Source organism: Schistocerca nitens, chromosome 7 (genome assembly GCF_023898315.1).
Source record: "Schistocerca nitens isolate TAMUIC-IGC-003100 chromosome 7, iqSchNite1.1, whole genome shotgun sequence".
Classification (NCBI taxonomy): Eukaryota; Metazoa; Arthropoda; class Insecta; order Orthoptera; family Acrididae; genus Schistocerca; species Schistocerca nitens.
In genome coordinates this window covers 373,710,705-373,726,360 of record NC_064620.1, presented here as the reverse complement: position 1 = coordinate 373,726,360, position 15,656 = coordinate 373,710,705, and the positions used below count along the sequence as shown (strand labels likewise).

At 43.7% G+C, this 15,656-nt stretch overlaps 1 protein-coding gene across 1 annotated transcript in view; it reads right to left on the bottom strand.

Annotated features, from left to right (window-relative positions):
* LOC126195648 (uncharacterized) overlaps positions 1-15,396 on the bottom strand; it is a 34,787-nt gene extending 19,391 nt beyond the window's left edge. The window contains exon 1 of the mRNA XM_049934273.1: positions 15,262-15,396. Within this exon, the coding sequence (XP_049790230.1) occupies positions 15,262-15,396 (135 nt within the window). The remainder of the gene's footprint in view (positions 1-15,261) is intronic.
* Between the last annotated feature and the right edge of the window lie 260 nt (positions 15,397-15,656).

The window sequence follows — 15,656 nt, the reverse complement described above, 5'->3', positions numbered from 1 at the left end:
ACTGAGTGCCAAGCGGAACTCTCGGCCGAGGATGACACGCCTTTCGGTCGATACTGTTTTCCGAGGCCTGTTCGGCCCGATTCTAGTATAGTTTAGAGCACTGAATTACAAAATGTGACAGGAAAAGGTAGTAAATATGTAATTTCACGATTGTTTGCGACATGTGTAGCAAGGAAGACATCGTAACTGTCTTGGTGTGCGTACAGGGTGAATATTAATAAAACCGACAAACTACAGGGACAGACTACTGGCTCGAAATGGAGGAAAGAAGGTCCTATATAAAGTGTGTCCGGAAATGCAACGTTGCCACGATAGATGGCGCTGACGAATGACGGTTCCTCTGGCTACGTGCCATGTGTTCCTTCTGTGTTGCAGGATGTGTGATTGACGCAGCGTACTGTAAGCAGCAGAATGGTCCGGTATTCATTTCAGGAACAAACCAAGATCTTGTTTGTGCACGGATGAACAGATGGAAACGGTCGAGAGGCAGCAAGGCTATACCGAAAAAGTACCCTTACAGACACCAACCGTATCACACAACATTTCAAGCCTTTTTTGGGTGGGTGTGTGGTCATGGATCGTATCAGACAGACGAATGCCCAGGGACGCGGCATATAGTGCGTACACTAGATTTGGAGGATCGGGTTCTACACGATATTGAGACGAACGCTAGCAGAAGCTCAAGGCAAGTGGGCCGCCAACATGGTGTAAGCCAAAGTACGGTTATGTGTATCCTGCATGAGAGCCGCTGCTATCCCTATCACCTGCAAACCTGTAGAGGCCAACTTGAACATCTGTTGTGAAGTGTTGTAAGTGGATGCGAAGCAGCTGTGTACTCTGCTCCGGAATGATTCGTTGTCGCTGCACGCACGCCGGCTTTTTCCGGACATTTGTTCATAGGACCTTTTTTCCTCCATTTCCAGTCAGGAATCCGTCACTGCCGTTTGTCAGTTTTATTAATGTTCACCCTTCTGTAAAGGCACGACGTAGTACATTTTATATGACTCCGTGGTTGTGAGTCTTCAAGTGTCCCAGTGGTTATGAGATACGCCTGACGCCCAGCAACGGGCTTCTATGGAAGTATGGATTAAACGCTTTGAGGACTTTATAAGCACTGTATTCACTACGTTGAATCGTACTACGTACGACATATAAACAATAAAAGCAGTTTCACAAATAAGATACAGTTCAAAAGTCAAAGAGTAAATAGCTTTTTCTAAGAGTAATTATTGTTCCATATTTTGTACTATATTGTTCAGATCAATAAATATTCTGTACTACTGTGGTAATTCAAGGTATAATCTAATTCTATTCTAAATTTCTTCCAGATCCGTCCAACCGTTTCAGCGTGAAGGAGTAAAAAAAATGCCCTCTGTCGCAATAATAACACGTGCCCATGCGTAGGTCTAATTGGATCATAAATAACCAAATTTAAAAAAAAAATCATCATCCTGCAGAATCAATGATTCATTCTGCTAACCGGCACACTGTTTTTGGAAATCCGTGGTCTACGGCAAAGTCGTTTTTGCGCAACACCCTTTCATGGTTCAAATGGTTCAAATGGCTCTGAGCACTATGGGACTTAACATCTATGGTCATCAGTCCCCTAGAATTTAGAACTACTTAAACCTAACTAACCTAAGGACACCACACACATCCATGCCCGAGGCAGGATTCGAACCTGCGACCGTAGCAGTCGCGCGGCTCCGGACTGAGCGCCTAGAACCGCTAGACCACCGCGGCCGGCACCCTTTCATGCAGGAGTACTGTTTTACCGGATTGTGCTGGAGAACGTCTGCTACATTTGGAGAGCTGCGGAAAGGTAATGGCGGTTGTGAGCTGCGAGGGAGGGTCGTGAGTCGTGCCTACGTAGCATTCCCCACGAAACGCAGTGTGCCGAGTTCGAGTCCCAGCCGGTGCGCAGTTTGAACCTGCTAGGAAGCAGGAACAGCCCTCGCTCCACTGTGGAGTGCAAGATTATTCTAGAAGCTCATAGAATGGTTTGATAATAGTTTTGAGACTTAACGCTGAGACCATCTCATTAAAACTAGCCTCATAGGTGACAGTGCTTTGCAATTACCAGACTATTTCAGTCCACACATCAGTTTGGCGTTTCATAGAAAGCAGCATGATATTGTTAACATTTAACGTCGGTGCCATCACAAAGGATAAGCTGTGTGAATCTTGTCCATAACTTTCCAGGCTCGGAGGGTTGAGATAAGCGTTACTTACAGGACAAACTTATTATTATTATTATTTTAGCCGACCACGATAGGCTAGGGACGGCGGTTATCGCCGAAACAACCGCTTTTCGGTAATATCAAGTTTTTTTCAACTTCTATTTAACCGGACTGTTAAAACAGCTCAAAAAATCTTTTTCTAATAGTTCAAATGGCTCTAAGCACTAAGGGACTTAACATCTGAGGTCATCAGTCCCCTAGACTTAGAACTACTTAAACCTATCGAACCTAAGGACATCACCACATCCATGCCCGAGGCAGGATTCGAACCTGCGACCGTAGCAGCAGTGCGGTTCCGAACTGAAGCGCCTAGAACCGCTTGGCCACAGCGTCCGGCACCTTTTTCTGAAATAATGATTTTCGGTTTTTTATTCCTGCTATTTCTTGTAAAAAACGTAGAAATCGAACAAAGATTGAAAAAATTCGACTCCCTGAGTTTCGAGATACGTACATAGAATAAAAATATTAAATTAAATAGACAAACAAAAGATAACTCAGTCCGTCCACCGTTCGTTGCTTTTCCCGAATAGTGGTAGGTGGTGGTTGACTTCCAGTATTCTCCTATTGATTCTGATTTTTTGAAACACTACTCAAAAAGCATGTTGTGATGGGGAATCATAGTAAAATGGTTCAAATGGCTCTGAGCACTATGGGACTCAACTTCTGAGGTCATTAGTCCCCTAGAACTTAGAACTAGTTAAACCTAACTAACCTAAGGACATCACAAACATCCATGCCCGAGGCAGGATTCGAACCTGCGACCGTAGCGGTCTTGCGGTTCCAGACTGCAGCGCCTTTAACCGCACGGCCACTTCGGCCGGCGGAATCATAGTACTATTTGGACATTACGAATAGTCAGTGTTAAAGGGTGAAAACTGGGGTTCGAGAACTCTAGTTTTCGTGTTAATTTGTCCGTTTTGATGGTCTACAAGCAGATAAAGGCTTGTTATGTAGACACAGGCAGCAGATTAGTAGCTTTCTGTTTTTACTGTAACTATGAATGAGCCGTTCACTTTTAACTTTTCTCCTTACATTGTGTTACAAGTTTTTTGTGGCATCTCCCGTTTTTAATTTTTAAAGTAAATGGAACATTGTACTTCAATGATACCGCACTTCGCTAAATTCTTCCAGATTGGGGAAGGTGCCATTTTGTGATGCAAATTGCCATATAGATGAGATGAGCAAGTCTTTTACACTGCACGTACACGCGTAGCACACAGGACAACAGCGAGGTTATTGTCCCAGCAATGCTGTACCAATTGTTATGCGTCGCATTTTGTTGTTCATTTCTGTCGGCAGTGTTAATAACACTATGCCGTCCGGCGACACACAGTGGTGGCGTGAGCATAGTATCGCGCAGTGGCCGGCGACAGCACTTTAGTATCTTTTGCATTCTCTTGGCGTTCTGTTTAGGTAACAATAAGTTACACACGTCAACAAGTTCTTTGTTTTTATAAGTACTTGTGCCCTTTCATCATGGCGGACGAAAGAGAATACGATTATTTACGATGAATGCGCGTACGTCTTGTCCGACGTTCCGGACTACTTGGCCGATTGGGAAGAACACATTGGATATCAAAAAAATGAAAGTGAAGCAGAATCTTAGGAAGATAGTGAAATACGTCCAAGAAGAATTCGGCGAACGCTACGGTGCCGACTGATTTGGCAGAATCAGATGAAGAAGACAGTTCACAATGGTCAGACTTTGATTTGCCGTGGACCAGTAATAAATTTGGAGGATCCCCTGGTCCAAACATATTTCACAAAGATACACAGAGCGTCGAGGATATCGTAGAATTATATATTGGGAACTATCTATTTGAATATATTAGCAACGAAACCAACAAGTACTACAGTCAAAATTGCAATAGAAGGAAACGATTTAAAAAATGCCTAATTTGTCGACGTAACGGTATCGGAACTTAGAAAATGGTTTGGGCTTGCTATCCTTATGGGAATTGTAAAAAAAGTAAGGACCTATGATTAATGGTCAACGAATCCGTTGATGGACACACTGATATTTCGCAAAACGATGGCCGGCAACCGATTCAGACAAATATTATCATTTTTACATTTTTCCGACAGCATCAATAAACCGTATAATTCCGATCGGCTTGTCAAAGTGCAATTCGTACTTGATTATTTTTCCAAAAAGTTTAAAGAAACTTTTAATCCAAGTCAAAACATCTCAGTTGATGAAGGAATGATACCGTGGAGTGGACGGTTAAATTTTAAAGTTTACAATCCGTCGAACATTACGAAATACGGCATACTCATTCGGATGCTGTGTGATTCGAGTACGGGATACATTTCCTCAAATGGTTCTAATGTCCCTGAGCACTATGGGACTTAACATCCGAGGTCATCCAGGCCCCTAGAACTTAGAACTACTTAAACCTAACTAACCTAAGAACGTCACACACATCCATGCCCGAGGCAGGATTCGAACCTGCGACCGCTGCGGTCGCGCGGTTCCAGACTGAAGCGCCTAGAAACGCCCGGCCACAACGGCCGGCTACATTCCCTCATTCAAGATATATTCCGGCGTTGGACAGCCTTTACCAAAAACAGTGATGGGACTATTGACACCTTCTGATGGAAACTGGCATCATCTCTGCATGGATAATTGTAGAACTTACAGAGAAGTTACTTGAAAAGAAAAAAGATACGGCAACGTAGAGGATTTCCGGAAAATTAAAGCGCGTAAAAGTCAATGTGTCTGATGGTTGACAAGGTGACAAGCGGCCGGCGACAAGTCAGGTAAGCTGAATTAGCGCTGCAGGCTCCAAGCGAATAAATTTGTACGAGACGTGCGGACGCCAAAGTGTTAAAATAGCACTGGTCGCTTTTCCCATTTTCTATAATAACGAAATATTTCAGAGCAATGCACATTCTACGAATAAAAGTTTCTCATTCTGTAAAATACCGGTTGTTCAGATCTAAAATACCGATATCGGTTTTAACCAGTCGTTCTTTCCCATCCCTACAATAGGCGATGCCATTTTTGTGGGCTGGAATCCCATTCGAATTCCACCCGCGTGCTGGACCAGTGTTGATGAATCACTGCTGCCTCCTGGTGACGCCGGAGCAGGGAGTTAGCTAGCAGGTCGGGCTCCAACATTCCTCTTTTGGCGTCGGCCTCGCAGCCGCTGTGGGAACGCGGTGTACAGAGTCTGGGAACGGATCCGCCACCATTGTTCCCCGTCCGTCGAGCAGAAAGTGCGTCACGTGAAGAGTGGCTGCAGTACACACCTTGTTTGGGTGCGGAGCCGTGTTCTTTCTTCAGAAGCGATAGCGAATGAGGAAGATCATTAGTCAACCACCATTCAGCTGCTGATGCGTGAATTATACAGGGATACTTATACACAGAGATACTGTCGTAGGTAGGCCTAATTCAGAGGACTCCCTAGAGTGCACTTTATTTCATCTTTAGAGCCCGAATCATAAAACTTGGAAGCGTTCATGCAGTATCATAGCATTAAACATGCTCAATGAGGAAGCAGGATATTTTTATACCCTGCTGCGCCACAAGAAGCGACGGCGTACTAAAGTGAAGAAATTTTGGACAAAGTCAGACCAAGTTTTGTACATTTTCGCTGCAAAATATTTGTTAGTCAACATCATAAACTTAAAATGAGGATTTGATGCGATAACATAATGCTATCGAGACGGAATCTCGTATTAAGTCAATTTTTTTATATCTATAGAAGACTTTTGAAACCGTTCCTCTCAAGCGGCTTCTAATCAAATTGCGTGCGTATGAAGTATCGTCTCAGTTGTGTGACTGGGTTCGTGATTTCCTATCATAAAAGTCATAGTTCGTATTAACTGACAGACAGTCATTGATTAAAAACAAATGTCATATCTGGCGTTTCCCCAGGAAGTCTTGGTCCCACTACTGTTCCTAGTTTATATGAATGATTTGGCACTCTCAGATTATTTGCTGCTGATCCTGTCATTTACTGTCCCGCAACGTCATCAGATGATCAAAACCAATTGCAGAGTTACTTAGTCAAGATATTTGTATGGTGCAAAATGTAGCAACTGACTCTAACAAACGAAAAGTATGAGGTCATCCACATGAGTACTAAAAGAAATCCAATTCCGGTAATACGATAAATCGCAAAAATCTTAAGGCTGTCAAATCAACTGAATGCCGACGAATAACAATTACCAACAATTTAAATTGGAATGATCACATAGCGTTCTGGGGAAGTCGAAGCAAAGGTCGCATTTTATTCGCAGAACACTTAGAATATACAACAAATCCTCCACTACGCGTGTCCGTCCTCCACTCGAGCATTGCTGTGCTGTATGGTATTCTGACCGATTAAGAGTAATAGAGACAATCAAAAAAGTTCAAAGAATGGCTAGTTTTGTACTATCGCGAAAATAGGAGAGAGACTGTCACGGATATGATACGCGAGTTAATATGGCAGTCATTTAAACAAAGGCTTTATTCGTTGCGACGAGATCTTTTCACAAAATTGTAATCACTAATTTTCGTCTCCGAATGCGAAATTATTTTGTTGACGCCAGCAACATGATCATTGTCACAAATTTAAAAAGGAAAACTGAGCTCGCGTTGACTGGAAGTGTTCATTTTTCCCGCGGGCTGTTCGAGAGTGGAACGATAGAGAAATAGTGTGAAAGTGGTTCCATGCAGTTGAGTGTGACTTCCTCCTGTCAACTGTGACTTCCAACTTCGGTTTTGCCGCAGGGAAATGCACAATTCCAGTTCCGTGTTTTTAATGCGAGCTGCATTAATCGTTTCGAAAGTGTCTGTGATCCTAAACCGGGAAAAACGATTAGAGGGCAGTAACTTAAGCATTTCCAATAGGATGAAGCAAATAGATGCTAACTTTAATATAGTTGGGGGAATTTAGTGTCTCTTCCCGACCTAACTTCATCAAAACTATCACAGTAAAAGATGGCAGCATATCTCTAAATGTGGCAACTCTGTATCAGGAGAAAAAGCTAGCATATAACTTAATTAATGCTTTGCATTTTGTGTGTCTATTTACCTTGTTTGTGGAGGACATCAGCGTATTCGCACTGCCGTATGTTATTAAGTATTGTACTGCTTGAGCTACGCCAATAGCGCAGGGGATAAACATGTAACGTGCGTTAAGATAGCATAAAATATTTGCGTTTACGACCTTCAACTTAAACGATTTTGCGTCTATTAGCAACAATAAGATTCTTTTTTTGTTTGAATAATTGCCACGAAATATATTGTCTTATACCGAGCCGATCTAGGGCACTCAGCTCACTATGAAGTTTACAGACTGTAACAAAATCAGCGAAAGTACTCATGTTCTGCTCTTTTGGCGTAATTAGAATGAATAAAACATCAATAAAAGATGCTATCATGCAAGTTATTGCAATATATGCAATGCGGCCATAAAAATCATATAATGTGCAGTATAAGTGTCTAAATTCATGCAGTTATATCGATGAAATCTTCCAAATATGCATTTACTCTCCTGGCCATCGAAATATGAAGATATGCACGCAACATACATTTGCATGGAAATCTTACCACTTTATCGCTTGTGCTGCGTACGACAGTCGCCGCGCCCTTGCTGGAAGCTTCTGTCCGCCTTTGCTTCATATGCTCTTTCCTTCTTGACGCTAGGTGAAGATCTTTCCTTCTTTCCTGGGGAGTCAATTTCCCTATTTACTTTGGCCACTTGGCGTCATCTGTCCTTTCTAGATGGCCGAAGCATAGTAGCTTTTTTTGCTATGTTATCTCATGCTGCTCCCATAATTTTGCTTATTGTATTATTGTAACCATGACCCATTTGCGAAATTTCACAAGTTCTCCAAAAGCATAGCTTCGGTGGCAGTATCTCTCTCTTTCTCTCTCTCACTGTCTGACTGTGTGTGTGTGTGTGTGTGTGTGTGTGTGTGTGTGTGTGTGTGTATTTATTGAGTCATTTTTCTCGTATCATATTGGATATTTACGAACGGCAGTAAAACTGGTGCCGTAAAATTTAATTTAATGTCGTGTTTCGTTAGTGTGTCGCTGCAAGTAAAACTGAGTTTGTCCCAGCAGCAAAAATTGTATGCCTCGTTTGTGTACTTTTATTCTGTACTTAACCGTAATACATAGGCTGACGTAAAGCACATAAATTAAAACTAGAAACAGAAAGTGTTACATCTACCCCGTATAATATTACACAACCACCAACCACTCTCCCCGCATAATATATGAATGCTGTGTATCTCTGACCACGCTGCGAGACTTGGGACTAGAGCAATATAGAATAAATCAGCGCAAATGAACAGATAATGTGTTGCACGAATGACTAGTATGGGCACGTAGCAATAATTTCCAGTATTACAAGTGTGAAATACGCGATAGCCGGTACCACTCCACTGCGCCACAGTAGCTTTTTTATTTTTATTTTTTTTTATTCAGTCTGTACCGACCGCATGTTAAGTCCCAATCTCATTAACGCCTGTATCGTGTTGGCCTTCCGTCTGTTGGTAATTAATTTAATCCTTCACACAGTACTTCGACTATTCGTCAGACAGAAGCGTTCTAGATTTTCGGAGGTCGAAAAGGTTTCGCAAGGTCAGCATCTCTCTGGTAACTATTCGCATCTAACTTTCCTAAGCGTACCTATTAGATTTTCTTACAGCTGTATTTACCTGTTGCAACGCTAGTGACAAGTGTCTGGATTCCTTCGACATCTTCTGTACGGCAGACTTGTTAGGAACTGAACAATGAAGCAGTACTGGCGTCTTGGTATACAGTTTCCTTTACAGGTACACAGCACATTCTCAGAATCTCTGCCCATTACATTTCATCTCTCTTCGTAGTATTATGCCAGATGCCATGGACTGCACACGGTTGCCACTGTCGCTGCAGAGTAATAGTATAAGATTCTTTGCCTTGGCTATGCACAGGATCCTGCTTTAGCCTACATGTAATGAGAATTTTTATTCGGTAAACGAAACGGGAAACTAAGTTGTTTGTCCTTTAGACATCATCTACAGCCAACGAACGGAGAGTACTGATGACCGTACCTGATAACGATTTTTGTGCTGCACACGCAGTACTACTTGTCTAAACCTTGAACTATCGTTGTCCAGTATAACGTACTCTTACCGCCACCGGAGTGGGTAAGTGACAAGTCGACCGGCAGCATTACTGTGATGGAACAGAGCTATTTTATGTGTGCAAAATGGCTCTGAGCACTGTGGGACTTAACATCTGAGGTCATCAGTACCCTAGACTGAGAACTACTTAAACCTAACCAATCTAAGGACATCACACACATCCACGCCCGAGGCAGAATTCGAACCTGCGACCGTAGCAGCAGCGCGGTTCCGAACTGAAGAGCCTAGAACCGCTCGGCGACAACGGCCGGCTATTTTATGTGTGTTTTTATATTATCAACTGTTGGTTTGAAGTGGCTCGCTACAAACTAACTAACGCAGTCATCGCTCCGATGTCGACTTATAAGGATGCACCAGTCGGGAGTACAAATTCTACAAATATACAAGGTATCTGCACGGAGATTATTACGCACCAGTTGTCCAAAATGGGTGATTTGCTTAATACAGTGTTTCGGGACTAAATTAATGTGCCATTACGAACTGTCAAAATAGGAAGCAAGTATTCTAATTTGAAGAACTTGATAAAGGGATAATGTAGTCATAAAACACGTTTGTTAAATACATCAAAAAAAAGTTTAGCCTCACCTCGGTTCCGAGTGTTCCGGAACCTGTATAGAAAATTGGAATTGAGATCAACATCATTTCCACCCTTTTTATTGCTCACGAAAACCACACATTGCATGTTGTACCACCACACAGTGTGACCGTCAGAGATGGTGGTCCAGATTGCTGTACACACTGGTACCTCTAATACCCAATAGCACGTCCTCTTGCATTGATGCCTGCCTGTATTCGTCGTGGCGTACTATCCACAAGTTCATCAAGACACTTTTGGTCCAGGTTCTCCCACTCCTCAACGGCGATTCGGCGTAGATCCCTCAGAGTGGTTGGTGGGTCACGTCGTTCATAAACAACCCTTTTCAATCTATCCCAGCGTATGTTCGACAGGGTTCGTGTCTGGAGAACATGCTGGCCACTCTAGTGGAGCGATGTCGTTATCCTGAAGGAAGTCATTCACAAGATGTGCACGATGGAGGCACGAATTGTCGTCCATGAAGACGAATACCTCGCCAATATGGTTGCACTACCGGTCGGAGGATGGCATTCATCTATCGTACAGCCGTAACGGCGCCTGCCATGACCACCAGCAACAGCGATGCACGTCGGCCCCACATAACGCCACCCTAAAGCAGCAGGGAACCTCCACCTTGCTGCACTCGCTGGACATAGTTTCTAAGGAATTCAACCTGACAGGGTTGCCTCCAAACACGTCTCCGATGATTATGTGGTGGAAGGTATATGCGACACTCATCGGTGAAGAGAACGTGATGCCAATCCTGAGCGGTCGATCCATTGGGCATGCTGTTGGGCCCATCTGTACCGTGCTGTATGGTGTCGTGGTTGCAAAGATGGACCTCGCCATGGATGTCGGGAGTGAAGTTGCGCATCATGCAGCCTATTGCGCACAGTTTGAGTCGTAACACGACGTCCTTTGGCTGCACGAAAAGCATTATTCAACATGGTGGCGTTGCTGCCAAGGTCCCTCCGAGCCGTAATCCGTAGGTAGCGGTCATCCACTGCAGTAGTAGCCCTTGGCCGGCCAGACGTCTACAGAAAGTTAAAGTCACAAGGCGTCAAATCTTCGTAACTATAGGGCCAAATGGGGCTGGCTACGCGAGGCAGTTGAGGGAAACCGAAAAGACGGGTGAGTCAGTCAGCGAGCAGTTACGGTACACTGTGCTGTGGTGTGTGGTGGTGTTCATCATTGTAACTTGGCCCGGGTCACGTTTCGCGGAGAAGTATCACTGGCGGACATGAAGATGACGTGTGACGATTGTAGCCCAGGAGTTTAGTGTTGTTCACAGCATTGTTTTACGTGTATGGGGAGTGTTCCGCAACACAGGAAGTGCTGCCCGAAGGAAAAGAAGTAGTTGATGACGGTCAAGTACAGCAGCAGATGACCGCTACGTTACGCAACCACATTTAACACGACTGCAAGGCACATAGTCTCATGTTCCATAGAGGTACGGCACTGAGTGGGGATGGTCTCTCTGCCGGCGACCAGTACGCCATGTTTCGTTGATATCCGCACATTGGGAGCACAGTTTGGTATGGAGCCAATAACATAGGGGCTGGACCAACGAGGATGAGACCAGATTCAGTCTGAGGGATGGGAAAACATAATGCACCCAGGAACATAGCCGAACATGATCGTTCTAGTGGTCCAGGTGCTGTGGTGTCGAGAGGCGTAATGCTCATGAGCGTGCTGACCTTCGAATCTTTGAACGCGGTACACTCACCGTAAGTTATTGTGATGCTGTACTCCTCCCCTATCTGCGTCTTTTCAGGTGTGGATTCGGCCATGACTTCATTTTTACAAACGGTAATGCGCGCGACCCCATCGAACAACGTAGGTAGAGGTGTTCTTGGAAGGAGAGGATATTCGGCAAATGGACTAGCCAGCCCGTTCCCGCCACTTAATTCCCGCAATACCAGGGGGTAGGGGCGCACTTTATGTCCATCTTTTGAAAATATTGTAATTTGGTCATGTACTTCATATTTAAAAATTCTGAAAAAATATTGTTTTTCATGATTTCTTATATCAGATTCTGCAATTGTTTTGAATTTTTCAGTAAAACGTAACCCAAAACTTAAGTCTTACTACGGACACATTTGACATCGAACGGTCGGAACCGCACGAGACCATGCTTAAGACTATCACTCGACAATAAAAACAACAGTATAGTCTGTATCATTTCCATGCAAAACTACGCACTTGTCTGCTAGCGCCATCAGACGGTAGCATGTTGTAGCTGCGCTGACATGTGCTCGAGTTGCGAGAGTGGTATAGTTGCTGTACGAATCTGCCTCTTAGAGTGTTCGCACGCGGGTTACTGTGTACACTGTGTAGAGTGATGTCTTGAAGAGAATTAATCCCACGAATGTGGTCCAGATGTTAGGGTCAATGTTGCGACGTGCTGAATATGGAAACGAAGAGACTTCGCGGATTTACTATATAAACTAATTCAAAAAGATAATGGGGATGACAGAAATATGACATTCCGCGGGATAAATATATTAATTTTTGAAGGACAGGAAGAACCTGAACCTCAAGGTGGCTGTTCAAGCAGTACACGACGTTCACCTCCAGAGCAAAGGAACTGTACAGTCAAAGTGAGTACGAACTGTCTTCACCCAAACAGTCAAGACCTAGTTTATTGGAAGATACTGATGACAGCTTACTAGAGAACATTTATGAAGACTATTACAATCGTGGCGTCAATTCCAATAGCAAACCAATGAGCGCTCTAAGTGCACTAAAAGTAAAATTGCAGATTAATTCTAAATTATGTGTCTAGCAAAAGGCGAGCAGGAGCTCGTTTCAAAGGAAACAGACTGTCGCAATTACGGGTATAAAAAAGCATGTAATATCGCAATTTGATAGAGCAAGGGCGTATGACACTACAGTTCACTGTTGGCATCTGCAAATGTATGCACTAGAAGTGTCTAAAATGGTTGGCATGCACAATTCTAAAGCTTAGATTTCTTTTAAGACAATTTTAAGGCTGGATATGGCATTTCATCCATGCATATTATTACATTTGTCATATCTAAGGACATAGAAGACAAAAATAGTATACGACAGAAGCACAACAGTTTGTGGAGGAAGTGAATATGTTTATGATAGAGCAGGGTGTGGAGTAAGGGCGTGCCCGGAAAAGTGACCAGATTCGGTTCCAGCATGAAATGCTGTCATCACTAACACTGCCTTACAGAGGAGAGAAAACTACAGCTAGTCAGCTAGTATGTTGCATCTGTACTTACTTCTATCCACAGCACACAGTTGATGTGGTTTTATAAGTGACAAGCAGACTATCAAACAAGTTGTACATACATTTTTAAGAAGCACAAGGCACATCACCGAAATCCCTCAGTGCACTATGGGAACTAATATAAATACCATCAAGTTTTTAGGATATATGTGTTTTGCGCTATTGTAATTACTTTAAGCAGTGTATTTTTGGCACTGTTGATTGAAAATATAATGATACACTGACATCATTGAATTACGTATAATTGCCGTCGTGTAGTATTGAATCTTGTCTCTGTTTCTTTCTGTTAAAATGCCACTTCTGGTAGAACGCAACTTTTCCACGGAAATGACACTGACCACTGTTTTTTTTTTTTTAATGACCGAGTATTCTAAGCTTAGTTTCGTGCGGTTCCGAGCGTTCGAGATCAAAGAGGTCTCTTGTTAGTAGTAAATGTGTTTCTTCACAACAAATGTCATATTTTTTTCCAGTTCAGGACCCTTCTTACACATCTGTATATCTTTAAAAAGTATCTTGTGGATAAAAGTCAAAGCTAATTGACAAAATGTGTATTTAAGAAAAATGTGTGGTGGTTATGAAATCCCCTCTGTGTACAAATTACGAAAAATGCTTAGGTACTGCTAAGATTGTGCTATAATATATTTTTTTCAGGTTCTGCACCCTATTTATGCATAAGTACCTGTTTAAAAAGACTTGTTAATAACAGTTATCAACAATCAACGAACTTTTTTATTTTTTTGTGGTGAGCACAAAGTACCTCCCCCCCTCTTGGTAGTACGCATTATGGAAAACAAGTTGGTATTGCTGGGGTTAAATCCTATCGAGCACGTGTGGGATGCATTTGGGGATGCGTATTGCTGTACCTCCAGATGCACCACCCAGCAATTGTCAACCGCGCTGGTAGGAGGAATGGAACACTCGGAGGAATGGAACGCCCTACCAATAGAACTCATTATCAACTTTGTAGCCAAGCCGCGGGGGATTAGCCGAGCGGTCTAGGGCGCTGCAGTCATGGACTGTGCGGCTGGTCCCGGCGGAGGTTCGAGTCCTCCGTCGGGCATGGGTGTGTGTCTTTGTCCTTAGGATAATTTAGGTTAAGTAGTGTGTAAGCTTAGGGACTGATGACCTTAGCAGTTAAGTCCTATAAGATTTCACACACATTTGAACCTTTTTTGTGACGAGCAAGGGGCCACTTTGCAAAGCATGCTCCACTGTCGGTGGTGATTACGTACCCTATTAAGAACCATGTCACGCCATTTGTTGTAATGTCCAGTGGACCATCATAAATCGCGGCGACTTCAATCTAATTATTGTCTTTCAGTGCAAGTGTCATTTAGGAACATAACCTACGACCAACTTAGAGACAGAAGTGATGACACTTTTTGCAGGACCTGACCATCATTTTGCAGGACAACGCTCTAGCTCGTACACGTACAGTGCAAGCTGTTACCGATTTGTTTGAGTTATGGGGCTGCTAAGTGCTATACCACCTACTGCACTCCCCTGACTTAAGCCCTCGTAAGTTCAACTCGATTTCTTAGCTGAAAGAAACCTTTTCGGCATTCGCTTCAGAACTGCTACAAATTCTTCGGGCTTAGACCGCGCCGCCCGAACTGTCAATACAACTAGCACTGCTAAGAGTATCCTACGACTTCTGCGTCGCTGGCAACGGGTTATACACAATGCTGGTGACTACTTTGGTCAGTAAAACTTTGAACACGTATCTATTTTGTACGAGCTGTAAATAAATAGTTGCCGCTATTAAAGTCCCAACCCTCGTATATGTAGAACGCGCATTTGTGTGTGTGTTTTTTAGATAGGGAGAGAAAGAGAGAGAGAAGGAAAGAGAAAGGAGATACTCCTCATACGATTACGTCCTGGCGAGTCGACACTAGAAAGCGAGTTAATAGACTTGCCTATGACTGCATTAATGGGCGTGCAGGTGGCACGCCTGCGTTAAGGCGATGGCAGAGGACTCTGGCGCGTGCCTTATCCGTGCGGTGGCCACCTGCAGTAGCTCTCAGATTCGCCTCGCGCTGGCGCTAGGCGGCTATGATTACTGGGCGCCGCGTGACGTCACCCTGCCGCCTGGAGAGGCGTGAGCGCAGCCAGCACCCCCTGGGGTGCTGGCGCAGCACGTGCAAGCGGTGCCGCGTCGGCGCAGCTGCCACGCGTACTGTTGCAGACGAGCACATACTTTGTAGCGTCGCTCCTTTTTTGGTAGCTTCCTCAGCCAGATGCCTCAGCTCGGGAACGTGTCATCTGCGGTGAATCATCACGCTACAACTGATAAGAACTCTAACGCGTTCCTGTGTGAATAGTCTGTGCGTATCACCTTTCTTACCATATTTACTCTTTTTTTTTTTTTTTTTTTAACTCACGGACACCACAAGCACCGATCGTGTGAAAATCAGCTCCTCGTCTGCTACATCGAGAATGCCGAAGCTAACGGAAC